General features: G+C 39.1%; 1 protein-coding gene across 1 annotated transcript in view; it reads left to right on the top strand.

The window, feature by feature from the left end:
• Prim2 (DNA primase subunit 2) overlaps nucleotides 1–27,374 on the top strand; it is a 180,072-nt gene that overhangs the window by 135,361 nt on the left and 17,337 nt on the right. The window contains exons 11-12 of the mRNA XM_004668191.2: nucleotides 23,005–23,131; nucleotides 25,025–25,107. Coding sequence (XP_004668248.1) covers nucleotides 23,005–23,131; nucleotides 25,025–25,107 — 210 coding nt within the window. The remainder of the gene's footprint in view (nucleotides 1–23,004; nucleotides 23,132–25,024; nucleotides 25,108–27,374) is intronic.

Genomic DNA, 27,374 nt, shown 5'->3' with positions numbered 1-27,374 from the left:
CGGTCCTGCTGCTGTTGCCCACCTAATGTAGATGAGGAGGTGATGCCCACCTTCTGCTCATGCCATCATTTTTCCTTGCCATCATGGAGCTTTCCCTCGAGTCCATAAGCCAAAATAAACTTTTTATTTCCCATAAGCTGCCCTCGGTCATGTGATTTCTGCCAACCATGTGAACCTGACTGCAGCAGTCAACTTGCTATAATATGAGAGAGCTCCTGTGTCTGGCTTGAGTGTAACAGTCTCTTGATCAATAGTTGTCCTATATATCTTGAATGTATTCCTAATCAAGACCGTGAGAGTACAGTGTGGTGCACTCACCACTGAAAGGATGCCAAACACAATTTCATCTTTTTAATGATTTAGAGTGCATTCTGTATTTGGAACTGCTTCTGGCTGATCTCAAGAAGCACCAGTATCATTGCATAGTAAAGGAAATGCTGGTCAGTAGAGATTTCAATTTGAATTAGCATCAGAAAAAGCAGCTTCCTGTCTTCCAAAAGTGGGTTAAGCTTCCTTTTTTCCCCTCTGAAATTTGAGACAAAAGCTTACCCATTTATATTCTGAAATGTATATTATTTTTATAATAGTGATGGTTTGCTGGAAGACGTTTGCTTTTGGGTCTTTTTTTTTTTTTTTTTTTTTTGGTTGTTGTTGCTTAGAACTTAATAAAATTTCAACCACTGAATTTTGCAAACATTGCATTTGACTTGTATAAGTCTTAATTTTTAATTTATATTTATTTCCCAACCATGTAGGAGTGAGGACTTTTCTGAGTTAGTGGCAAAGTAAAAGATACTAATGAGAATGTCTTTGGGACATAATTATGCAGATTTCAAGGAGTGATGTCGTTGTAATTATGCCCTTTAGCTAGGGTACTTACATATTACTCTCACTTTTCTCCCTGTATATTTCCCTGTAAAACTTGCTTTTCTCAGACCTTATATTACTAATTAGCTTCTGGCTGTAACTGAAGGTTATGTAAGTTAAATTGAAGTCTGCCAAAGAATGTTTTTTAACTACTAGTACAATACATATAGAAGTTTATGATTAGGAAATATAATGGCCCTTGGGTGTCCAGCATTTTTTGTCAGGTTAATATGAAGGAAATTCCAGTTTCCTACATATTTGTCTCTCCACTTCCTGCCTCCCAGATAAAAAGCTTCCCTTGGTTGCCGTAAGTCAAACCTTGTGATAAATTGTTTCCCTTAGATTATGGGATTAAACTCAGGGTATTTGAAATAAAGTAATGATATCTTTAAGTTATAATTTTTCTTTTCTCTTTTAGTTGATCTGTTTCGACTTGTTTATTTACTCTCGTACAGGCTTTTAGAGTTAGCAAAACAGTAACTATCTTGGAGTTTTGAAATGATTTATCCTTACCAGAAGCAAAAACACAGCTATCAAACACTACTTTATCCGTGGCTTTGCTTTTGCTTGGGAGATTCTAGAGTTGGGAGATCCTTGAAAACCTCTGCAAATCTTTTTTTTGTGTGTGTCGGTGTGGGGGAGGTGTAGGGGTTGAGACGGGCCTTCAGATAGCCCATACTGGCTTCCAACCACAGTGTAGCTGAGGCTGACCTTGAACTCCTGATCCTCCTGCCTCTATTTTCCAAGTGTTGAGATAATACTTGTGAATTCATAAATTGCTTGTAAGATTGAGAATGAATATTTCTTAAAACTTTAGCATAAAAAATTTCAAATAAATATAAACACAAATTCCCACACGATTATCACCATATTAAATAATTTTTTTTTTTTTACCACATTTTGTTTGTCCTTTTTTTGTTTGTTTGTTTTCAAGGTAGAGTCCCACTCTAGTCCAGGCTGACCTGGCCCTTTTACGCTGTAGTCCTAGGTTGGTCACAAAATCACAGTGATCTTTCTATTTCTGCCTCCCAAGTGCTGGGATTAAAGGTATGTTCCACCAGGCCTGGCTATAACTTTTTTTGTTTGTTTGTGCTTTATATTTTATTTACTTATTTGAGAGAGAGAAAGAGAAAGAGGCAGATAGAGAGAATGGGAATGCCAGGACCTTCAGCCACTGCAAACAAACTCCAGACGCTTGTACCACCTTGTGCATCTGGCTTTATGTGGGTACTGGGGAATCAAGCCTGGGTCCTTTACTTAACCTTAACTGCTAAGCCATCTCTCCAGCCCTGTATACCCCCCACCTTTTTGGGAGGTTTTTCGAGATAGGGTCTCACTCTGGACCAGGCTGACCTGGAATTCACTATGTAGTCTAAGGATGGCCTCGAACTCATGGTGATCCTCCTACTCTGCCTCCCGAGTGCTGGGATTAAAGGCGTGTACCACCACGCCCAGCTCTATGTCCCTTTTTAAAATGTTATGCTTTTTAGTTAAATTTTTAAAGCAAGTTTCATGATCTTTTCAAAAAATGTTTTTATATTTATTTATGTGTATATGTGACAGAGAGAGAGAAGGAGAGAGAGAGAGAATGGGTGCACCAGGGCCTCCAGACATTGCAAACAAACTCCAGATGCATGCTCCACTATGTGCATCTGGCTTATATGAGTTCTGGGGAATTGAACCTGGGTTCTTAGGCTTTGAAGTTAAGTGCCTTAACCACTAAGCCATTTCTCCAACCCAAGCCCAGATTCCTTAGAGAAAGCAGAATGAATAGGATACACAGAGAAAGGAGGAGGGTGAAGAGAGGAGAGAGGTTGGAGATTGATTGGATGATTTATGTGGAATTCTGTCACGTGACTGTGATTATAGAAACTGAAAAGTCTGCAGGATAGAGACTCATGAAAGCTGGTGGGTGCTGGAGAGATGGCTTAGTGGTTAAGCGCTCACCTGTGAAGCCTAAGGACCCCAGTTTGAGGCTCAATTCCCCAGGACCCACACTAGCCAGATGCACAAGGGGGCACATGCATGTGGAGTTTGTTTGCAGTGGCTGGAGGCCCTGGCACCACGCCCATTCTCCCTCTCTCTCTCTCTCTCTCTCTCTCTCTCTCTCTCTCTCTCTCTCTGCCTCTTTCTCTGTCACTCTCAAATAAATAAATAAAAAATAAACAAAAATTTTAAAAAGAGAGATTCAGGTTTAAAAGAAAAGAAAGCTGGTGGTATACTAGTCTGAGCCACATGACCCAAGAGCCAGTGCTGCCAGAGACAAGAGATAAATGAGCAGAAAACAATGTCAGTATCTCTTGAAGTTGAGACACTGATAAGAAATAAAGCTCTTCTATACTTAGGATCTTTCTTATTCAGTTATGTCTGCTTCCTGTGTTTGTAACTCAGGCTGTTCTGGACATTCTGGACAAAGGCACTTCCTAAGCCATTTGTTTAAGAAATGCCTTTTAAAAAGGCAGTGGAGACTCTTGTCTGGGCAGGTTAGGAATTAAAGTTAAATTCATGTGGAAAGACTGGGTTATTAGCCTTCTTAAAACACTCTTGATTTATATAGGTTTATAATACAAGTCCAATGCCACTGTCTCAGTTATTTGGTTTGGTGACTTGTAAATATCATAGAGCAAACATGTTTGTTTTTGTTTTCTTTCGTGATACCTAATTATCAAGTATCCTTAATTTCCTTCTAGAATCCATGAACTTGATGATGTTTCCAGTCATTGTCAGTAGTTGAGGCCATCACAGTTCCCTGGGCTTTGCTGGCTTTCTCATAATATCTAAAAACAGCATTGTTTTTTACCATCCAGATAATTTTTCTGAACATGTGTTATAAGCTACTTGAGTATTTAACACTGGAACGATAGGTTCTTTCCTAAGGTTCTAGTGAAAGGCATGAAGCATGCCCTTCATGAGTTCTAAAGCTTCTTTTACCACCTTATAAGTGTAAAACTTCACCTTAAGGGGAAAATATGTCATGTTTCATATTTTTAAAAATTTATTTAATTGTGGGATTAAAAAGAAAACGTTTTTGTTTGAAAAATAAAGTATCTGCCTGCATGATAGTGCCCTGTGGCCACATTCCATGTTCTGTAATTCCCAGCAGCTGCTTAGTACACGCTCTCATGGCTTCTTACAGAGTGTGGTGAGATATTATTGTCATATCTGTTAGCATGATTGTGTTGATGTTGTGTTTATATAAAGTAAATCTAATCTTAAGGCCAGACAACTATTGGTATATTTACACTGCATACAATACATATTTCACATAATCAGTGTGCTCTAGGAAAAAGAAAGTGACTATGGGTTGTCTACGGTTTTTTTTTTTTTTTTTTTTTTGGTTTTTCAAGATAGGGTCTCACTCTAGTTCAGGCTGACCTGGAATTCACTATGTAGTCTCAGGATAGACTTGAACTCTTGGTGATCCTCCTACCTCTGCCTCGTGAGTGATGGGATTAAAGGCGTGCGCCACTACACCCGACAGGGATGTCTACTTTTTACTCTAGAAAAAAACATGAAGAATAAGCATACATGGAAAATACTGTGAGGTACCACTTAAGTTTCACTTTCAGATTTGTAGCACATTAATGTGATTTTTAAAAAATCACATTTTCAGTACAAATGCTTCATTGTACTGGCTGGTAGGAAAGAACAAGGCTTCATTTCTCTGAGCATTGGTCCACTATGTATAATAAGGTGGAGCTATTTTCATAGTTGTTCAGACTTAAACAAATAGATATAAAACAGTAACAGTAGCCTTTAATTCCAGCCTTTGGGAGGCAGAGGTAGAAGGATCACTGAGAGTTCAAGGCCAGCCTGGGACTACAGAGTGAGTTCGAGGTCAGCCTCTGCTATACTGAAACCCTACCTTGAAAAAACAAAACGAAACAAAAAACTAGTAACAATCTATGAAAGACAATGCCTATAGCAGAAGAAGCACTAACTCAATGCTAATAGTTATAGCTTAAAAACAACCTTGATGGGCTTAGTAGAGAAAGTGCTTGCCACTCAAGCCTGAGTTCCTGAGTTTCATCCTCACCAGGCCCCACTGGAAACCATGGGCTTCTGCAACCCTAGCACACTGATAGCAACATGGGTGGTGGAGACAGGAATCTCCACAGAAGCTTGCAGGGTGCACAGCAAAGAATATAGTGCGACATCCAAATGAGGTGGAAGGAAAGATGAGGTGGAAGGAAAGATGAGGTAGAAGGCAATAAACAACCCCAAAATTGTCCTCTGATTTCCATATCCTTCTGCTTGGCATTGTACATGCACGCAATGTCTGTGTATATGTGTGTGTGCATTGCACATGGGCATGTACACACACACACACACACATACAGAGATGTTAAAAAATAAAAAAAGAATTAATAAAAACTTTGCCAGAAAGTAAACCACAAATCTGGAACTGTGAATGCAAGGTTTTTTTTCTTTGTTTTTTAAGGTAGGGTCTCACTCTAGCTCAGGCTGACCTGTAATTCACTGTGTAGTCTCAGGGTGGGCTTGGACTCACGGTGATCTTCCTACCTCTGCCTCCCAAGTGCTGGGGTTAAAGGCATGTGCCACCACACCTGGTTTAAGATTATTTTTTTTAATTTGGATTTTGATATCACTGTTTCATGATTCATAAGAACATTATAATCCCAGTGGTCATCAATTTTTAGTGATACTTGTCAGAAAAATATGTAAAAGTTTCCTAATCTACAGGTTGTAAAGCTGAAGAACATTTTTAAATTCATATTATTATCGAAATGATATTGTTTCTATATATTTTCTGCCCTCAAGATATGTGCATTGTCAGTTTACTCATAGAATTCTTTGGAAAAATTCTATTTGATTTATACAATGACAAAACAATAAAGAAAACTTGTGTTCCTCCAGTTCCCTTTATTGAAGCACCAGAAACAGATCAAAAATACATGAAAAGCTGTTTCTCATATTTTAAACCTTTGGATCATTTCCCCTTAGAATATCTGTCATTTCTGTCAAGATTTTACATAAACTTTGAAATTTATTACATTACTATTTTGAGGTTTAAGATGGCAAAATTAGAAATGACATGTATGCTTTAAACTATTATCAAAGCAAAAGTTTCTGCATGTCAGTAAGGTAATAAGTAGTAATTATATTTTTCCTCATGGTCCTCCTATAATGCTTATTATTAGAACAAAACCAGCAAGAATATGTCCTTCTTATTCTCTTCCCATGTGAGAAATGTGAGTCAAGGCAGGCTTGTAAAACAGACAACCAGGCAATTCTCAGGGCTCTAGTAAATTTGGCAAATTAGTCATTATTATGTAGGCTCATATCTGAAGATTTGAACTCATTACCACATTTCTTTAGTGGTTGAGAGACCTCAGGGAATGTACATGAACTCTTTAAGCCATTAAGGTGGAGCTGTGTTGATTCACATTGAGTCCCAAATCCTTCTGTCTTTGTTGAAATGCTTGTTCACATTTGCTTTTTCACTCAAGAATTCTTTGTATTGCGAAGCAGAAGTTTTGGACTTTCAGATTAAAGAAATATTCTCATATTTCTTATTTTCTTATCCCTTTTCTGGTGTTCAGTGTAATGCTCAGCAGTCTTTAAAGAAAAGAGATTCAATTAAGGAACAAAGTGCTGGTAGTGTTCCATAGCAAAAAGAGAAGAAATGATAAAACTCCCTTTTATTTTGCCTTTTTGAACCTCCATTTGAGTGGAATAGTGTTAAGTAGCAACTGCACCTGTGCAATTTGTGCAACTCATAGATAAACGATGAGTTGAGGTGCATTTGTGCCCATCCTGAAATTAATGTGACTTTCCATTACACGTTGTGTCATCTCAGTGGAGGAGCTAGCCAGGTTGTATTTATGGGCCAGTTAGCTTAATTTTGTAGGTCTGTAGGACAGGATATTTTCACAGTAGCAGGGAAAGGTAGATAATGATTGTCTGAATCTTGAAGGATCTTAGATGTAGCAATTCACTATACATTTATGTGCAATTGTGTATGTATGCCTATGAAATTTAATTCAGAATTTTTGAAGTTCTTTACCCTGTCAAGGATAGTTGGACACAGGCAGAGAGATTTCAGGAAACCTAGGATTGTCTTTCATCACAGCTCGGTTGTCTAGATTAGATCAACACAACTAAGGCAGAGAAACCTAAACCATGTGGTGGGCTATGTTCATTGCATAAAATAAGTCTAAGCAGCAAATTTTGTGAAATGTGAATTGTTTGGTATTATAGTAGAAGATAAGTTCCTTAGAATTTATATCAATCAGCTAATGTAGTTGCTTGGTGAAAGGTTCATTGTCTACTACTACTTAAGTTTCAAAAGTTGTTTCATTTCTTTAGAAATAAGTTGATTTAGAGATTATTAATAGTCAACAAGTTATTCTTTAAAGCTTACATCAAAGTATTATTTCTGTAATTTTATGTCTATTCCTCTTCTCATTATGGTTCTGCTCATTTGTATGCTGTGGAGATCAGAGGCAGCCTTTGAGTTTCAAAGGGAATTAATCTACAGCTTCTAGGGTCACAAGTCTACAAGACTTGTCATGCTTACATTTGCACAGTATCCCAGCTTTCTCTTTAGTTGGTATCTCACCACTTAAATGATTCAATTTGAATTAACACAAAGAGTTCCTATGGAGCAGCTTTTCTTATGCAGTGGTGTGGCAAATTTCAAGCAATACTGTTTATGACACAGTAGCCAAAAGGCTACAACAGAAATTTCTATAGCAATATGATAATTTGAAGCATTATTCATGTGTGTATATTTTTTAAATTTGTTATTGACATCTTCATAAGTGTAGATAATAAACTGTGATAATTTCCCCCATTCTTGCCCTCCCAAATCTGCCCTCCACTGAGTCCCTTCTTATTTCTAATTAGTGTCTTCTATTTTGATGTCATTGTCTTAGGTAGATGGTATGAGCCACTGTGAGGTCATGAATATCAAGGTCACTTTGTATCTTTGGATGACTGCATTGAAAGCAGTTCTTCCCTCCCTTTGGCTCTTAAATTCTTTCTGCCATCTGTTCCTCAGTGGTCTCTGAGCTTTAGAGGGTATACTAGAGATGTCTCAGTGCTGAACACTCCTCTGTCACTTCTCAGCACTGTGGAAAATTTTGAGTCATCCCAGTGGTCACCACCAACTGAAAAGAGAAGCTTCTCTAACCAAAAGTGGGAGTAGCATTAATATATGGGCATAAACATTAGTGTTTAAAAGGAAGTTTGGTGGTCACAATATATCCATTTAGCCAGACAACAGTAGTAGTTCCCACACACAGGGCTTATGACCTCCCCAACCATAGGATTTTGATTAGTTTTTTTAGTGCCAGTTTTGAATTCTTTCCATTGGAGTGGGTCTCCAGTCCATTTAGAAAGCTGTTGGTTTCCCCATAACAGCTGTGCCACCATTGCATCAGTTGGCACATTTGACCTGGCTGGCCAGCCATAAAACTTGTAGGGTCCATTGCTGGTTAATACCGCTGATAACTTTTCCCCCTCCCTGAAATATGTGTATATTTAAAATTATCTTTATGTGTATTTTGCATGATAATATATTCACAAAAACTATGCAAATGAAATTATAAGCAACTGATCCTTTGTCTTAAAGTTTCTAAATGTGATGTAGCATAGAAAAATAATAATATTAAGAAGAGGGTCCCTTAATATAATCAAATGCTATGGGAAGATACTAATACCTATACATGTGTATATCTCTTATAACATGTGTATGTAGTTCATGGTAGAGACAAATCCAGCACAAAACTGAACTTGGAGACTAGAGAAATAGTCCTGTTATCTTATCAGTTATCTTAGTTCTAAAATGGCAATTATGATATTGAGAAAGGTTTTGTAAATGTAATCAGCTGCTTATTATAATTTGTAAATGACTAGTTTTAGGGTTTTTTAAATAACTTCTAAGAAATGTTAGGAAATGGTCACATCTGTCTTCATTATAAGGGGCAAATGTTTTTCAGAGCCTGTAATGTACTAGACAGAAATGAGGAAGGTTCTAGAGGCCTCTAAAAAGGAAGGAACAGTCAGCCCTCTCTTTTCCTCCTAGAATTCTGGTCTCTTTGTAAAAGGAGCTTTAAAAAAAAAAAACAAAAAAAACTAGCTAAAACCTAGAGGAGAGGTTGTGGACTTACATTTTATCATTATTTTTGTAAGTTATAGGTAGAATTATAGGAAATTTGTTATTTGTGGAGATCAAAACCAGTATATGGCAGGTTCATGAGATCCTACCTATATTCATAGAGCATTGCCTCCTGGAGGCATTAATTCCCAAATCTCCATCAGCTGGGAACCTAGCATTCAGGAGACCTAAATTTATTGGGAACACCTGAGTCAAACCACCACAATCAGCATCTGTATTGCATCTGCCTTATAAATTGAACTCTGAGCTTAGAACATAAATGCATTACTTAACCTTGTATTCCCCCCTCACACTCTTACTTCCCCCCATCTCTTAAAGAAGCAATAAATGAAGCAGTGATTCCTATAACATCATATGAGGATTTTTAGCTATTGAATTTTAAAATGCACCCAAACCTGAAAGTGGGATCATGGTAGATTGCTAGCCTTCTCTCTCTCCCTCCCTTTCTCTCTCTCTCTCCTCTCTCTCCTCTCTCTCTCTCTCTCCCTCCCTCCCTCCCTCCTTCCCTCCCTTCCTCTCTCCCTCTCTCTCTCCCTCCCTCTCTCCCTCTCTCCCTCTCCTTGGACCTGTGTGAAGGCAGGCCAGCTTCTTTTGCCATTATGGAACTTTCCCTGGATCTGTAAGCTTCAATAAATATCCCTTCCTCCATAACTGTGCCTGGTCTGGAAGTTCATCTCAGCGACCTGAAGCTGACTACTACAACTGTCAAATAATATGACATGTTATACTAGCAGCAGCCCCATATATTTCCTGCTTACTGTATCTCTTGATTTTATCAAGAGGCCCCATTGAGTGATGATCTGCATAGTTGAGTGTGTACAGGAATGCATTCTATGTTTACACAATGACCGCATGACCTAACGAAGTACGAGACTGCACCTCAGTGATATTGTGAGAATAAATAATTACAGAGTGTTTTGAAAATCAGCTTTTGAAAGATGAGTATTGATATTTAAATTATACTTTAATCTTCAGAGTTTAGCTTGTGATCACGTTTTGTGTGATTATTGTTTTGTTCATTAAGGCATCATAGACTGAAGTATGTCGGGTTGTTTGAGTTAATCTGTATTCAAGCAGGTCGCTTGTTTTTCCCATCTGTTTTTTTTTGGGCATGCTCATGTCTGACCAACATATCATGGATATTTTAATTTTACATTAAATTCCTATGGATAAATATCTGAGAAGTTTGTTCAGATATTCAAAGCACTTCTAACATGAAATAATATGTGCTTTAAAAATTATTAGGGTGGGAAAGCGGAAAATAAAAACATTTTCCTGGTTTGTCTTATCTTTTTTTGTTAGCATGTCCTCTTGAAAGAATAGTGTAACAGCATAAATTCAGTGACGAAAGAGAAGCCACATTGCACTAGAGAAGTGAACAGTTAACCTGAAGCCGCACGACGGACCTTGCATAGCCTTCCCCTGAGAGCCATCTGCCTGCAAGGCCTCGGTCCTAGTGGACCAGTAGCCTGGTTTGGTTAGAAGAAAGCAGCCACTTTGTTTTAACTTGGACCCTCATCATGTACAAGATGAAGTAGCCTATCCTTTCTGGGGTACCTGTCATGTACCTTAGACACAGTGTTCCTGTGTTTGATGCTGTTCCTTGTACTGAACCTTGTGTGTGTTGTATGTACATATCATGGGTGTGATGCTACAGGTTACAACAGAAAGATTATTAACACAAACCTGAAAAACTTAATTTTCTGTAATATCTTTGAAGTATGTAATTAGACACCTACACCTATTGAAACTAATGACACTTGTTACAAACTGTCCCTTATTATGACTTTTCCTAGGAAGTAGTGAGCAGTGAGTGTGGTTCAACAAGACTGGCTGGAGTTTGTGGTGAATTTAAGTAACTTTACTTAAGTATAGTGTAATTTGCCCGTTGTTAGCGTTTTCTAACACAAACCCCTTGTTTCTTCAGTATTGCATGCTAAAGTGGCTAGATAAGGAAAACTCAGGAAGCAAAGCACCGAGAAGAAGTGGGCACAAAGTCAATGTGGGAAAATAAGTAGGTAGGTTACAATGAATGCAGCAGAAGTTAAATAAACACCCACTTGCTTTTGTAGAATGTTTTAAGTGAAGGACTCAGGAACCAGAGAGATGCCATGACAGGCTTCAAAGTCAGAGTAAGTTTCTGTTTCCCGGCAAGGTTTAAATAAGAATTTAACAGTTACTAAAAAAAGACCACAAACTGCTTACGCCATACATTTCTATAGACATAAGATAAGTTGCTTAAGTTCCTCAAACACACATAGTCAATCACAATAAAGGTTACCTAATCTGCTTGAAACTTCCCTAGACCCCTGCCCACCAGCATCCTAAGCCTATCAGAAAAATAAAAGTGCAGTTACTGCTTAAATCATGTAACCATTCCCCTGCTTCTTTGTTCAAATCCCTATAAAAAACCTGCCCCCTTGCTGCTCAGGGCTCTTGTAGGGATCCATTGCACTGGTGAAGTCAAGAGTCTGAGTTTAAGCCCAAAATAAAGCTCCTTGCCTTTGCATATGTGTTTGGCTCTCCTTGGTGGGCACTGGGGGTGCCGAGAACTGGGCAGGCACAAAGTCAATGTGGGAAAATAAGTAGGTAGATTGCAATGAATGTAGCAGAAGTTAAATAAACACCCACTTGCTTTTGTAGAATGTTTTAAGCAGTCATTATTTCTGTATCTGTGAGGAGGAGAAAGCTTCTCCTGTGTCTATTAGAAGTCTGAGCCTCTGCTGTTCTGCAGTCTCTAATTGTGAACCTAAGTCAGAATTTGTTTGCTTTTCCTCTTGCCAGTGATAGAAAAGACCAGTTTTTTTCAGGCTGAGCCAGTTTGTGATGGGCTCACTTGTATCACATCACCCTGAGCCTGCGGTGTTCAGATGATACTGTTGTCTATTTTATTGCATTCACCAGAGAGATAGACACTAAATTGACTACCTCTTAAGTGTTTGCAATTAGTCTTTTAGATTGTTATTTAGTAGATGTTCTATTTTGATGAATGAAAGGTCATTTGTGATTCCTGTCTTCAAATTTGGTAAATTGCATATGAAATGTTTATGCATTTTAATTTCTGTTAATGTCAGTGGCATTCATATCGACAAACAAGGGTTCTGTGAACATTAAATTATGAAACAGATTCTTACAAGTTCATCCAGGTCAGCCTTTATTGAGAAGCTACTGTTTGCTAGGCTTTCGCTGCTCTCAGGGTCATAGAGATGTGAGCGAGAGGCGCGGGGCCCCTGCAGTGCCTTCCTCCATGCATCTGCCTCTTCTTGGTTTCTTAGCTTGTGGTCTCATTAGATGGTGGTTGAAGCACATTGCAGTTCTTCAATTCTGATTCTAATTGATAAGGAAACAAACTTCCTCTCTTGTGTCCATCTAGAAAACTCCATGAAGAATAACCTAAGGGAAACTGACTATTTGAATCATTGCCAAACATGACTTAGTGTTTTTCCATTTTAGAATTTTTTTTTTTTTTTTTGAGGCAGGGTCTCACTCTGTCCCAGGCTGACCTGGGTTTCACTATGTAGTCTCAGACTGGCCTCGAACTCATGGCGATCCTCCTGCCGCTGCCTCCCAAGTGCTGGGATTAAAGGCATGTGCCACCACACCTGGCTATCATTTTAGATTTTTTAAAAAATAATTTTCTTTTTTAAATAATTTTTTTGTTCATTTTTATTTGTTTAGTTGAGATCAACAGAGAGATAAAGAGGCAGATAGAGAAAGTGAGAGAATGGGCACAGCAGGGCTTCCAGCCACTACAAACGAACTCCACATGCGTGCACCCCCTTATGCATCTGGCTAACATGGGTCCTGGGGAATTGAGCCTTAAACCCAGGCCCATAGGCTTCACAGGCAAGCGCTTAACTGCTAAGCCATCTCTCTAGTCCCTCATTTTAGATTTTTATCTTTCTAGTTAATTGTATTTTTTAATTCTAAACTATTGATAAATTATAAATCAAATAAATAATAAAAACATAAAATATATATCAAAAGATTACAAAAGGAAATAAAAGTGACTTCAAATTACCTGCCTTGTTTCTCTGGAATCGGAACATCATGTTTTATACTGGTTCATTCTGACTTCCAGATGGCTCAAACAACTGAGTAACAGTGCTGAGATATCTAGAGTTGAATGAATATTTGTACTGGATCATTGACAGATGGTTGTGTATGCTTTTGTCTCCATTTATATCTTATAGTATTTTCTAGGAAGTAGGAGACTAGGATTATAATTTCTGCTTTTCTATTAAATTTAGTTAAAAGAACCATTCATGACTTCTGCAATCTTTAGTTTCCTCATTTATAACATAGCAATACCCAAATTATGTACCTTGCATGTAGTGATGGTCCAGGACACACTAGTCATCTGTAGACATGCCAGTTATTTATTGTTTGGTTCCTGAGTCAAGGTCTGCCTATGTAGCCCATTCTAGCCTCAAACCTACTGCCGCGTTTCCTTCTGAGTGTTAGGATTGTTCACAGTCACTGTGCCTAGAAGCTATTGTTATTAAAACATTTCTGAATGTTATTCTTAATTTTCCATGTTACTAAATTCTCCATTAAAAATTTAGAAATAGTGTTCCTTACTTAAATAGCCACCTGAATAGAGAGTTACAATGTTGTCACCTTGAGTCTATTCGAGGATAATCCCTGAAAAAGATAAAACAAATCCACTTAATGGGCTGGAGAGATGGCTTAGTGGTTAAGTGCTTGCCTGTGAAGCCTAAGGACCCCAGTTCGAGGCTTGATTCTCCAGGACCCACGTTAGCCAGATGCACAAGGGGCTGCATGCGTCTGGAGTTCCTTTGCAGTGGCTGGAGGCCCTGGCATGCCCATTCTCTCTCTCTTTAACTGCCTCTTTCTCTCTCTGTCTGTCACTTTCAAATAAATAAATAAAAATAAAAACAAAAACAAAAAAACAAACAAATCCATTTAAGTTGTACAACCTATAGTACGAAATAGACAGCTCTCTGTCTTTCTATGGTGATCATGACAGAGAATTCTGATAAGCAGGTAACCTTCCTTTTGATCTGTTAATGTCTTTGAAAGTGGTCTGCTTGGTCACCTCCTTTATTGGATTGTATGGAATCATGCCAGTTAAAATATGGTGTGAGAAGTGTTGGTATTTCACTACTTCCTTTGCATTTCCTGAGGTGGTCAATTAAAAAAATCTAAACTTTAGCTTGACTCTGCCTCCAAGGGAAATCTGTGGAAAAACAATCTACACACCTTGGCATCCTGAACTAAAAATGTTTTCTGTGTCTTTGGGGGATGGGATTAGGACCTGAAGATAGAGTATATGTTTTGCTTTTCCAAAGTAGAATTCTTATTGTTTATGGCTTATACTTTTTTAAGAGAACTACTTGGAGTATCCAGATAGATATATTTGAATATAGAATCTTTTCTTGCTGATTTGACCATTCAACATTGGCATGAGTTTGTCTGCAAAAATTCTATGTAAATGTAACACATAATAACATATTTGACATTTTTTAGTAGTTATGTACACAATGTGTATACAGCCATGTTGTGGTACCAATGTTAAACTCCTCCCTGTCCTTCCCTCTTCGCAGGGACCCTCCTCATTGGGAAATGTGGGTTGTGCATTGTGGGGTTAGTCATCAGTTATGGATGAGAGGCAATGTCTCTGCATAATGTCCCAACATGTGGCTCTAACAGTCTTCCTGCCCCCTCTTTTGCAAATGTCCCTGAGCCATGATGGGTTCATTTTAGGGCTACTTCAGTGATGAGGTCTTAGAAACCTCTGTGTTTCTGGATATCTGGTTTGGTAGGAGTTGAGTGTTCTCTGTGTCTATCTCCACCCTTGTGCTGGTACCAGGTTCACCTAGAAAGCAGCACTCTTGCTCCTTTCCCCAATTACTCTTGGTTTCAGCTGTATCCCTGGTGAGGTGTGATGGGCTGATTTTCTTCTCAGGATCTGTGTCTGTCTGAAAAAGAAGCTAATTCTCCAACAAGTGAAGTCAGTACCAGATAAAGGGAATAACCGTTATTATTTTACAGAGAATAGGTATAGGTCCTCTTTTAGCTCATGATTTGTGGGAGCTTGGTAATGAAGAGCAGGATCATTTTTTGGATATGGTTCTATTTGTTTCCCAGCTCTAGCTATGGGTTCCATTCCACTGAGCAGATCAGTTAGCCAAATCAAGAGTAGTTGGTTACCCACCATGGCTGTGTGCCACTATTGCACTTGTGTGAGCATCACATCAGGTTGTTTGTTGCTGAGTAGCTTAGACCATGAATTGCTTGGACAGATATTGGTCATTTTTCCCCAGTCGTTCATGTAGCACCTTCTGGCACTAGATGAGCTAACTGTCTGGGGACTGACTCTCTTCCAGATTCCAGCCAGGTCATTCCATGTTATATGCCAACAGTGTATGATGCCTTTGGCAGTAGCATCTTACCACTAACCTTTGGTGTGTCATCAAGTACTCTGACAGAAATCTGTCTTCTTTTGGGAAAGTTTGTAGGTCTCTCTGATCAATAGTTCATTGTGGATATTAACCACATGCTAGTACTGGGAGTTATAGGCCAGCACCAAGGAAAAAAAGGAAGAAGAAGATAGGTAATATAAAAGAGATAGAAGAGGGGAAGAGAGAGAGATAGGAGAAGATTAGGGTTAATCTTCATCATACCCTCTCCAGGGCCTTGTGATTGCTGTGTTCCCTCTAAAGACCTGATGAAAGTTCAACCATTTAGTCTGGCTTTTAGGATGTAGAATTTTATGGTACCATTGCCAACTGGGTCCAGTTTTGTGTCCCCCACTCTCACCCTTACCCTCCCTATTGCCTGGTCCTCGAGATGCTTATTAGGTATGTCAGTATCTTGGGAAGATTCAGGTGAGGAGCTACAGATGAGTGAGAATATGTGACCATTATCTTCCTGTGATTGGGTGAGTTCACTGAAAATGATGTGTTCCAGGTTCGATCACTTTTTTTTTCAAATTTCATTGTGTCATTTTTCCTTACTGCTGTGTATTCATCTAATGATGGACATTTGGGTTGATTCCAGCTCTTAGCTATTATGAATTAAGCAGCTATAAACATGGTTGAGCAAATCTCTCTGAACTGAGGCGTGGAGCTTTTAGGGTAAATGCCAGTAAGGCAATAATTGGGTCTGTTGGTAACTCTATAGTTGACCTTTTTAGGGGTCTCCATATTTCTTTACTCAGTGGTTATACCATCTTACATTCCCACCAACAGTGAATGAGGGTTCCTAATTCTCCACATCCTTCCCAGCATTTGTTATCATCTGAACTTTAAAAATATTTTATTTATTTATTTATTTGACAGAGTAAGGGAGAGGTGAGCGAATGGGTGCAGCAGGGCCTCCAGCCACTGAAAATGAAGTGTGTGTCCCCATGTGCAGCTGGCTAACTTGGGTTCTGGGGAATTGAACCTGGGTCCTTTGGCTTTTCAGGCAAACACCTTAACCAGTAAGCCATCCCTCTAGCCCTTCCTTGATTTTTTAAATATTTGCTATCCTTACTGGGGTAAAACAGAAGCTCATGGTTGTTTTAATTTGCATTTCCCTGATAATTAGGGATGTTGAACATTTTCTTAAGTATGTGTTTGCCATTTGCATTTCTTACTCAGAACTCTCTGTCCAGTTCTTTACCCCATTTTGTGAGTGAGTTGTTTTACTTTTTACTGTTTAGGTTTTTGAGTTCCTTGTAGATTCTAGAAATTAGGCCTCTTTCAGTTGTTCTGCTATTCTGTGGGTAATCTATTGGCTCTGCTTATTGTATGTTTATGAGGAAACTTTTCAGCTTTATGAGATCCCAATGGTTGAGTGATTGTTTAAGTTCCTGAGCTACTAGGGTTTTGTTCAGGTAGTCTTTTCCCATTCCTATATTGTGGAAAGTTCCTCTTGCTTTTTTTCTTCCAATAGTAGCTGAGTTTCTGGTCTTATATTGAGGACTTTGATCCATTTGGACTTGATTTTTGTGCATGGTGAGATGCGTGGATTGAGTTTCATTTTCCTGAATATGGTTTTCCAGTTTACCCAGCACCATTTGTTGAAGATGCTGTCTTTTTTCCAGCAGCCTTTGTCAAATATCAAGTAGCTGTAGTTACTTAATCCAAAGTCCAGGACCTCAATTCTGTTCCATTGGTCTGTAATCCTGTGTTTATGCCAGTACCATGTTGTTTTTATTACTGTAGCTTTGTAATATAGTTTTAGATTAGGTATGATGTTGCCTCCAGAGTTTTTTTTGTTTTTTTTTTTTTTTTTTGCTGAGGATATGCTTGGATATCTGAGCCCTTCTGCCATTCCATATGAATTTTGAGAACATTTTTTTCTATCTTTGTGAAGAAAAATGGGATTTTTATTGGTATTGCATTAAATCTGTATATTGCCTTTGTTAAGATTGCCATTTTCACATTGTTAATTCTGCCTATCCAGGAGCATGGAGGTCTTTCCAATTTCTCAAGTCCTCCTCAATTTATTTTTTGAGGGTTTTTGTTTTCATTGTATAGGTCTTTCACATCCTTGGTTAATGTTATTCCAAGGTATTTTTGTTATTGTTGTTGTTGCTATTGAAAATGGGACAGTGCCACTTATTTCTTTCTCTGTATCTTTGTCTTTTTGTCTATAGAAAGGCTGCTGATTTTTGTGCATTGATTTTACATCCTGCTACTTTGCTGAAGGAATTAATCACCTTTAAGAGTTTTGAGGTGGAGGTTCTCTGGTCTCTCATGCACAGAATCATGTCATCTGCAAATAGGGCTAACTTAACTTTTTCCTTTTCAAGTTGTATCCCTTTTATTTCTTTCTCCTGTCTTACTGCTTGAGCTACGACTTCCAGAACTATGTTGAAGAGCAGAGGTGATAGTGGACACCCCTTTCTTGTTCCTGATCTCAATGAGAATTCCTTCAATCTCTCCCCATTAAGTGTTATTTGGACTTTAGGAGCTTTATGTATAGCCTTTATTATGTTGAGATATAAACCATCCTTGCCTATTCTCCCCAATGTTTTCATCATGAAGTGATGTTGTATTTTGTCAATGATCTTTTCTGCATCTATTGAAATGATCATGTGGTTTTTGTGCTTAAGCTTATTTATGTGGTGTATTATATTGATAGAGTTCTGTATGTTGAACCACCACTGTGCTTGTGGGATGAAGACTACTTGATCAAAGTGGATAATGCTTTTGATGTGTTGTTGGATTCCATTTGGGAGAATTTCGTTCAGGATCTTTGCATATAAGTTTATCAGGGAAATAGGCCTACAGTTTTCTTTTCTTGTGGCATCTCTGGCTGGTTTTGGTATTAGGGTGATACTAGCTTAATAGTAGGAGTTGAGGAGCTTTCCTTGTTCTCTGATTATGTGGCACAGTTTGAGAAAAATTGGTTTCAGTTCTTCCATGAAGGTTTGATAAAATTCAGCTGAAAAACCATCTGTTCCTGGACTCTTCTTTTGGGGCAGGTTTTTAATTAACTTTCAATGGGTGTGATAGGTTCATTTAGGAGATTAATCTGATCTGAGTTTAGCTTTGGTAGGTGTTATATGTCTAGGAATTCATCCATTTCCTCCATATTATCCAGTTTTGTGGAGTAGAGGTTTTTGAAATACGCCCTGATGTTGTTGTCATCTCTCTTTTTTCATTTCTAATTTTGTTAATTTGAAGCATGTCTTTTTTTTTTGCTTGCTCAAATTGGCTAGGAGTTTATTAATCTTGTTTATTTTTTCAAAGAACCAGCTCTTTGTTTCATCAATTTTCTTAATTGTTTTCTTAGTTTCTAATTCATTAATTTCTGCTCTGATCTTAATTATTTCTTTCCACCTGGAGTTTTTTGCTTTGGATTCTTCTTGCTTTTCCAGCGCCTTTAGGTGGATGGTTAGGTTATTGATTTGGGACCTCTCTGCCTTTGTTATGAAGGCATTTAATGCTGTGAATTTTTCCCTGAGGACCACCTTTATTGTGTCCCATAAGTGTCGGTATGATGTGTTCTCATTGTCATTCATTTCTAGAAATTTCCCAATTTCATTTTTTTATTTTGGCCAGTACCCATTTATTATTTAAAAGTGTGTTCATTTTCTAGGAGCTGATGGGATTCCTGGTGCATCTTTTGTTGTTAATTTCTAGCAATACAGCAATGTGATCTGATATCATGTAGGAAATTATATCAATCTTCCTAAATATATGGAGGAAGGCTTTATGCCCCAGTATATGATCTATTCTTCTGCTGAGAAGAATGTGTAGTCTGTGGGGGTGGGGGTGCTGGCCTGCTGACCTGGGTAGGTGTAGGGAGGTAGGGGGATGGCAGCCAGTGGGATGGTGTTTGCATGTGGAGGTCCCTTGGGGGAATGCTAGCCTCCTGGTGGGGGAGGGGCAGGGGCAGCAGCGAGTGGGAAGGCATTGGCTCCGCCTGCTGCTCTGGGTGCATGCATGGGGGTTGGGGGCGGAGGTAAGAGTGGGGGGGGCGTGGCTGGCATGGAGCTGTGCTGGCCTGGGTCCGCTTGCCTGTGGTTAGTGCAGGAGGAGCCTGCGGCTGGGATGATGGCTGCTTGAGGGGACTGGGGGACTGGTTGACTACTCCAGAGCGTGGGAATCAGCGGGTTCCCTACTTTGCTCCTCCGCGCACTCCCACTGGAGGCCTGATAATGTCTGCTCACCTCCAGATGACCCAATGAACCCTTAACGTCTTGCCTTTCCTTCCCAGGGAGGTGCGCGTGGTTAGGTGGATGTCATCTTGACCCCATATTTAAAATTTTACAGATTATAAAATGCTTTTATATAGAGGACAGGTTAGGTGCCATTATTATGTTACTAAAAATGGGTAAGCCGGGCGTGGTGGTGCACGCCTTTAATCCCAGCACTCGGGAGGCAGAGGTAGGAGGATCGTCATGAGTTTGAGGCCACCCTGAGACTACATAGTGAATTCCAGGTCAGCCTGAGCCAGAGTGAGACCCTATCTCGAAAAACCAAAAAAAAAAAAAAAGGGTAAAAAAAAAGTCCAAGGTAATTTGTAATTGCCCAAATTATGCAGGTGGTAGATAAACCAAAATTTATATTCTCTCTCTAACATCTTGCTATTTTATACAGCCTGTGAAAAGTTTTCCCTGACAGTAAATAAACTCTTGCAGAGTAGAAGAAATACTTATTACATCAAAGGAAGAAATTTCCTGAACAATTGTAATAGCAGCAGACTCCTCCAGCTGTGGCCCAAACATCAGATTGTTGAGTTGGGTCTTTAAAGTCCTATGATTAGAGGGACTAACTTCGTACAGGTTTTCCTCATGAGGAAGTGTGAAGGCAAAGCATGTGTAGATTAAGCATACATGCCGAAGGGAGCCACTCAGGGTAGTCATTTCTTTGCTAATAGTAAACTGACAACATTGGTAAGGATAAAAAGTATTGAGTGCTTACTGTTTTTAAAGAAAATTGGCTGGGTGTGGTGGTGCATGCCTTTAGTTCCAACACTTGGGAGACAGAGGTAGGCGTTTCACCATGAGATCAAGGCTACCCTGTGAATTCTAGTTCAGCCTGGACAAGAGCAAGACCCTACCTTAGAAAACCAAAAAGAAAAAAAAAAAGTAGAACTGGACAAGAGTAAAAGTAGTAAAAGGACATTTTGTTTAGAAACAGTTATAATTCTGAAAAGGTGATATTGATACAGAGCTATGCTTTGTTCAAATACACAGGGCACCACTGTGGATTTACAATCTAGGAACTGAGGGGCCATGGTCTATGGATGGAAAATTACTGACAGGAAAGAAAACATCCTGGGTAGGGGGATTCTGGCCACTCATACCTAATAGAATTCTTCTTGGATGATTGGATACCAAAGGTTGGGAGTGAAGAATTTCGTCAGATATTAGAGGTGAATAGATACTGAGGGTGGGATCTCCTAAAAATGACACCGGGTCATAGGAAGCACAAAAGTTCAAAGGTTAGAGCTTGACTCAGAACAACAGGATTCAGGGGAGCCTGGCAAACAGGTATCTTGTTAGTCTTTCTAGTTCAAGAAAATGAGAGGCATTCTTCTTTCTGTGAGCAGTCCAAGCCCATTTCTTGTTCAACTGCCTGTACATAATGGGCCATCATCATATCATCTTTAGTCTTTTCATTTGCTTCTTGAACCTTTGTGGATATGGCAAAGGTGAAAGGTAGAGTTCCTGGAATACAGATATAGCAGTTGCTTGTGACTACTGTACAAGTGCCTTCTTTTGCAGCCAGGATTATATTAAGGCCATAGTGATTATGGGGAATAAAAATCTGGGATTCACATGCCTTGCCTTTAATCCCAGCACTCAGGAGGCAGAGGTAGGAGGATCTCCATGAGTTCGAGGCCATCCTGAGATTACATAGTTAATTCCAGGTCAGCCTGGACCAGAGAGAGACCCTACCTCAAAAAACCAAATACATACATAAATAAAAAATCAGTGTTCAATGCCAGTGGTGGTAATGCCAAGGGACAAGGTGAACTATTTCAGTAATAAGTAGATAGCTTTGGTTGTGGAATTGTACTACTTTAGCCAGCTGATATGTTATAAGGGATGGTGTCTATAAGGTGACAAACCTTTCCTCTGGGGTTAGGGAGATGGCTTAGCAGTTTAAGGTACTTGCCTGCCAGGCCTAAGGACACAGGTTTGATTTCCCAGAACCCAGAGTAGCCAGATTCACAAGGTGGCACATGCATCTGAAATTGATTTGCAGCAGCTGGAGTCCCTGGGGTGCCCATTTTCTCTCTCTGTCTCATAAATAAATAAATAAAATATTTAGAATAGTGAGGCTCTGGATAGATGTGGGACTAGTTCTATCATCTTTTGTTCTAAGCTGCCTCCTAAGGAGTTGAGATCACCTACAAGGAAACCCTATAATGTCCTAAACTCTTCTTTTGTCCTGACAATGAGAGCAGGGTAAACTGGAAGAAATGGTTGTTTTACAGACAGTTTTCAGAAAGCTGTGATGATTCAAGTGTGGGAAAGATTCATGAGAAAACAAGATTGGAGCTGGATGGTCACTAACAGCTCTTTAATTCCACAGATAAAATAGCCATTAGGAGGTAGCACGGCTTTATAAATAATTATCTGTTGCCCAAGGACAAAGGAATGAGGATTTTGAAAATGGGGAAAGGGATTTTTTTTTTTGTTTTGTTTTTGAGATCTAAGAAATTAAGCTGGGAAGAACAAGGGACACATTTCCTTTTATGTGAAGGATATCTGGGCTTCCTATAGCAGTCTAGAACTCTCTATAGCAGTCTAGAACTCTATGCTAGAGTTTGGGGTGACTAGGTTAAGTAAGTATAATGGACAAATGCTTGTTTTCAGAAAGAATAAAATTCAAAGCAGACAAGACAATTATAGACTAGCATAGATTTAGTTTTCTCATAGTATTCTTTTTTCTAGTTTAGAATGGTAGAGGGAAAGAGGGGAACAGTTACAACAAAATGGGCATTGAGATTTATGAGTGAGCCTGGGTCAGGGCCTCTAGCCACTGCAAATGAGCTCCAGATGCTTACGCCACCATGTGCATCTGGCTTATGTGCAACCTAGAGAATCGAACGGGGTCCTTAGGCTTCACAGGCATGTGCCTTACTTGCTAAGCCATCTCTCCAGCCCAAGTTTCTACATTTTTAATAAATATTTATTAATTTGAAGAAGAGAACAAGGTAGAGAGAGAGTGTGTGGTTGGGTGTGCCTGGGCCTCCAGCCATGGCAAATGAACTCCAGACATATGAGCCACCTTGTGCAGCTGGCTTACATGGGCATTGGGGAATTGAACCTGTGTCCTTAGGCATTGCAAGCAAGTGCCTTAACCTCTGAGCCATCACTCCAGCCCCAAGTTTGTACATTTTTTAAAGAGAATATTATTTGAATCATAAAGGACCCTAGCAATACATATTCATGTATATCCTTCCATGGGCACTGAATTTTTATTTAGAAAGTATTGCTGCTCTTTGGTGCTACCTAGTATTACTGATATCACTAGTTTAGTGTTGACTGACCTTGTCGGTTCTTTTTTTTTCTCTCTCAGTTTGATAAAGGTTATGCTTACAATATCCGACATAGCTTTGGAAAGGAAGGCAAGAGGACAGACTATACACCTTTCAGTTGTATGAAGATTATTCTAACCAATCCACCAAGCCATGGGGATTATCACGGTAAGTGCTTCCCCGGGTGCTCGTCAGATGCCGAGATGCGGCTCTGTAGGAGACATTGAAACAGTGTAATGGCTTTTTGCTTTACTGACAGAACCTAGTTTGTAGCTCATGTCAGTCGTCAGTGTCAAGCTAGAGCCCATTACTTGTAACAGTGATTTCCCTTATTATTGAACTAGGTCAGGCAGAGAAACTCATTTAGCTGCCTCTCAGTTTGTGCAGGATGAGGCTTTTTAGTTCTCAGTTCCCTCTGTTACCTGCTGTTCTGTCTTGCTCGTGTTCTGCAAGTTTGTTAGAAGACTAATAAAAGTTTTACAAAAGCCTTTTAAAATTGGAAAGCTCTAGTGTTAGAATAGCACATTCATTGTCAAAGCAAACTACTGAAGAGCAGTGTATTTCTTCATGTGAGTATCATCTGATTAACCAACAAAGATGATGTAAGCAGTTTAATAAGCCTTTATAGCAAAGCAAGTATATGTATCAGTTTGCTCAAGTTGTTACTTCAAAAAAAATCCATGTCAAACTATTTCCTATATATTTATGAGTTCAACATTTTGCTTTTTAGAACAATTCTCTAAGTAAATTTTGGATAGCACTTGGTTTGTATGCTGTCAGGGAATGATTCATCGGTCGATTTAGGTTTTCCTCAGGGCGCTGGTTCTCATGGAGGTTCTGCTCATGGACTTCTGCTCCCGTCAGTTATGATCTCTGCATTTACCTGCTTTTCCAGTTTTGGGGGATGCAGTTTGCCTTGTGACCCCCACCACCACCACTTCTCTGTTGGATCTAAGAATTATTGGTTTTTAAGTTTATTTAGCTTTTTCCTTTTCTCTTTTGTTTAGCCTTTCTCTGGTCAGGCATGTAGGGAGCTTACATGCATGGTTAGCTAACCATGCAACTAACATGTAACATCGTTAGCTAACCAGTAAACTATACATTGAGATTTAAAATGCAAGCCATGTATTGTATAGTTTGTCACAATATTTCCTTGTACTATACATATTAATTCTAGTCTGAATAAAGTATATAGTATACATTTTGCAAATGTTTTAGTTTGCAGGGATCCATAGTGTTACAGTAGATATTTTATTTGTAGTTAAGTTGTTTTTGGCCAATACATTTATTTCACATCCTGGCTATTTCCCATTATTTTTTTTTTTAATTTTTTATTTATTTATTTGAGAGCGACAGACACAGAGAGAAAGACAGATAGGGGGAGAGAGAGAGAATGGGCGCGCCAGGGCTTCCAGCCTCTGCAAACGAACTCCAGACGCATGCGCCCCCTTGTGCATCTGGCTAACTTGGGACCTGGGGAACCGAGCCTCGAACCGGGGTCCTTAGGCTTCACAGGCAAGCGCTTAACCACTAAGCCATCTCTCCAGCCCCCATTATTTTTTTATCAGCCAATTTCCTGCTGAGAAAAGAATGTGAAGTTTTTTTTGTTTTGTTTTTTTGTTTTCTACCTAATGGATAGATCTGTCCATGTATGCCTAAAGTACAGACCTTTCTGTTCTAAGTTTTCAAATAGATATTTTGACTTAATTCTTTTCTTTTGAGTTTTAAGAATTTTTTTTCTTTCTCTCTCTTTCTTCTTTTCCTCCTCCTCCTCTTCCTTCTTCTTCTTATTATTATTTTGGTCTTTCAAAGTAGAGTCTCATTCTAGTCCACACTGATTTGGAATTCACTATATAGTCTCAAAGTGGCCTCAAACTCACAGTGATCCACTTACCTCCTTCTCCCAAGTGCTGAGATTAGTGGCACCCAGGGACAGTTAGCGTTTTCATTAATGAGCTGGTAGACCATTAAGAGAAGCTTAGATGGTCTCTCAAGTGTGGTATTGTACTGAGTCCTGCATAAATAACCTTGTGGCTTTTCTGGCTTGTTTTGTGTTGTCAGGGTGCCCATTCCGTCACAGTGACCCAGAGCTGCTGAGGCAGAAGCTGCAGTCATACAAGATCTCCCCTGGAGGGATAAACCAGGTAGGTCAGACTACACTCTACATCTCCTCTGTAATGAGGCATCAGACAGACCCTCACTTTTATTGAGTGACCAACAGAGATGCTGTGTGATGCCTCAGGTCCTGTGTTCTTGATAGATCTTGGAAATTCCAGTTCTTCTGTCTGCTAGGCAACATTTTTATTTTTTTCTTGGTAGTAAAGGAATATGGAAATATTTTTTTCTTAATTTTAGTTTGTTTTCATATTTCAACCAAGGGGCACATTTTTAAAAAAATAAATAAAGTGAAAATGAGACAATAATAGGTCTAAGTTTTGAAATATTTTGTTTTGTTAATAAACAGGAAATATTCAACTTGAAAAACTAATATTTGAGTACATCTTATAGTACCTCTGTATTTTTAAAACATTGTGCTGTTGCAAAGACTTTTTCTATAGTGTGTTTCTGTTTGACTTGGTCTTTGAAGGAGTTGAAGGGCAGTGTCTCCTTTTAGAGCTTAAAGAGAAGCAAAGATAATTTAGAACTGGAGCATCTCCATTTTTATGCATTCTTAAACAGTTATATTTTGCTTGAAGAACATTACTATTCTCGAGAATACTACTGTTCTTTCTGTCTCTAAAGTTCAGATTAATTTTAGCTTATTTAGTTTATGGCTTGTTTAGTTTGTTGGTGCTTACTCGAGGCAAGGCTGAGTGTCTTGAGTATTCTAATGAAGGAGAGAATCTAGTCAGCTAAGGAGGCTAAGAAGCATTTTTGGAAGTTCTTTGAATGAGGTTTTAAGAGAAGGTTGGGAATTAGGAAGGAAGAATGCATGAATATGAATGCATAAGATTACTGTGTATCAAGCTGAGGATAATGGTAGGATCAATACATATACATTATTAGGCAAGTTATAAGAAGTATTGATTTCACAGTAAAGCAGTTTAAATGAAGTAAATAAAGTGGATTTGTAACACATTAGAGAAGTTTGGATAAGAAATCTCTTGTTCTTTCTAGTTAAAACCATGAGCTTGGGATGGAGTACTAGGATGGGGCATACCATGGGTGCTTACCTGGTAGTACCAGAATAAAGTAAGCCCTTTTATGCCAATTGTTCTTTTTCTAGCCCCATTTTTCTCAGAAGTTATTAATATGAGTTTGTGTGGGAAATGGATGGGGGAAGGAAGGCAAAAGCCAAAATAGAAGTGTGGCTAATGCTTTTGTCAGGGGTTAAAGAGCATTGGTATCAAACAAGTCTGAACAGAAATGGGAGGAGAGAGAGAGAGGACATAGATCTGAGAAGGTTAGATCTACAAAGCACCTTACTGTAAAAGAATTATTTATTTATTTTATTAAGAACATATTTTGTATGGATACATCATCTGTAGGTAACCATCTTTCCCTCCTCCCTGCCCCCATCCACAGGGAAACTCCTCCTCTGGAGTTGTTAGTGTTCCCCATGGGGTTGTGCATTATGCATTATGGTAGCACTGATCAGTTATGGTGGAGAGGCAGTGCCTCTGGGCGTGACATCCCACCCTGTGACTCTTACAATCTTTCTGCCCCCCTTCTACAAAATATTCTGAGCCGGGCTGGAGAGATGGCTTAGCAGTTAAGCGCTTGCCTGTGAAGCCTAAGGACCCTGGTTTGAGGCTCGATTTCCCAGGACTCACGTTAGCCAGATGCACAAGGGGGCGCACACGTCTGGAGTTCATTTGCAGTGGCTGGAGGCCCTGGCACACCCTTTTTTTTTTTCCTCTCCCTCTACCTTCTCTCTGTCTGTTGCTCTTAAATAAATAAATAAAAAATTTAAAAATACATTCTGAGCCTTGGTGGGTGCTTTTTAAGTCTACGTCAGTGATGAGCTCTTAGGAACTACTGGATTTCTGTGTTGGTATGTGTTGAATGTCCTCAGCATCTGTCTCCTTTACCCTGGCACTGATTTGTCAGGCTCACCACTGAAGGAGCACTCTTGCCCATCTTCGCAATTCCTCTGTGGTTTCACCTAGGCCTTGACTGAGATGCGAGGGGTGGTTTATCTCTTCAGGTCTTGCTACCTTCTGAAAAAGAACAAAACAGATTCTCCAATGGAGAAGTCAGCCTAGGTTAAATTGGATAAGCAATATTAATTTAGGGAGAGTTTGGTGGTAGCCTCTCTTTTAGCCAAAGACTAGTGGGAATTTGACATTGGGAAGCATAATCTTTGTCTCTACAGGATTCAGACCTGGTTTCCAGTTCCAAATATGAGTTCCTTTCCACTAGGCAGATTTCTTGGCCAATCAGAAAGCCATTGGATACCCACCAAGGCTGT

This window comes from Jaculus jaculus, chromosome 8 (genome assembly GCF_020740685.1).
Source record: "Jaculus jaculus isolate mJacJac1 chromosome 8, mJacJac1.mat.Y.cur, whole genome shotgun sequence".
NCBI classification, from domain to species: domain Eukaryota; kingdom Metazoa; phylum Chordata; class Mammalia; order Rodentia; family Dipodidae; genus Jaculus; species Jaculus jaculus.
This window is presented reverse-complemented; position numbering and strand designations above follow the sequence as displayed.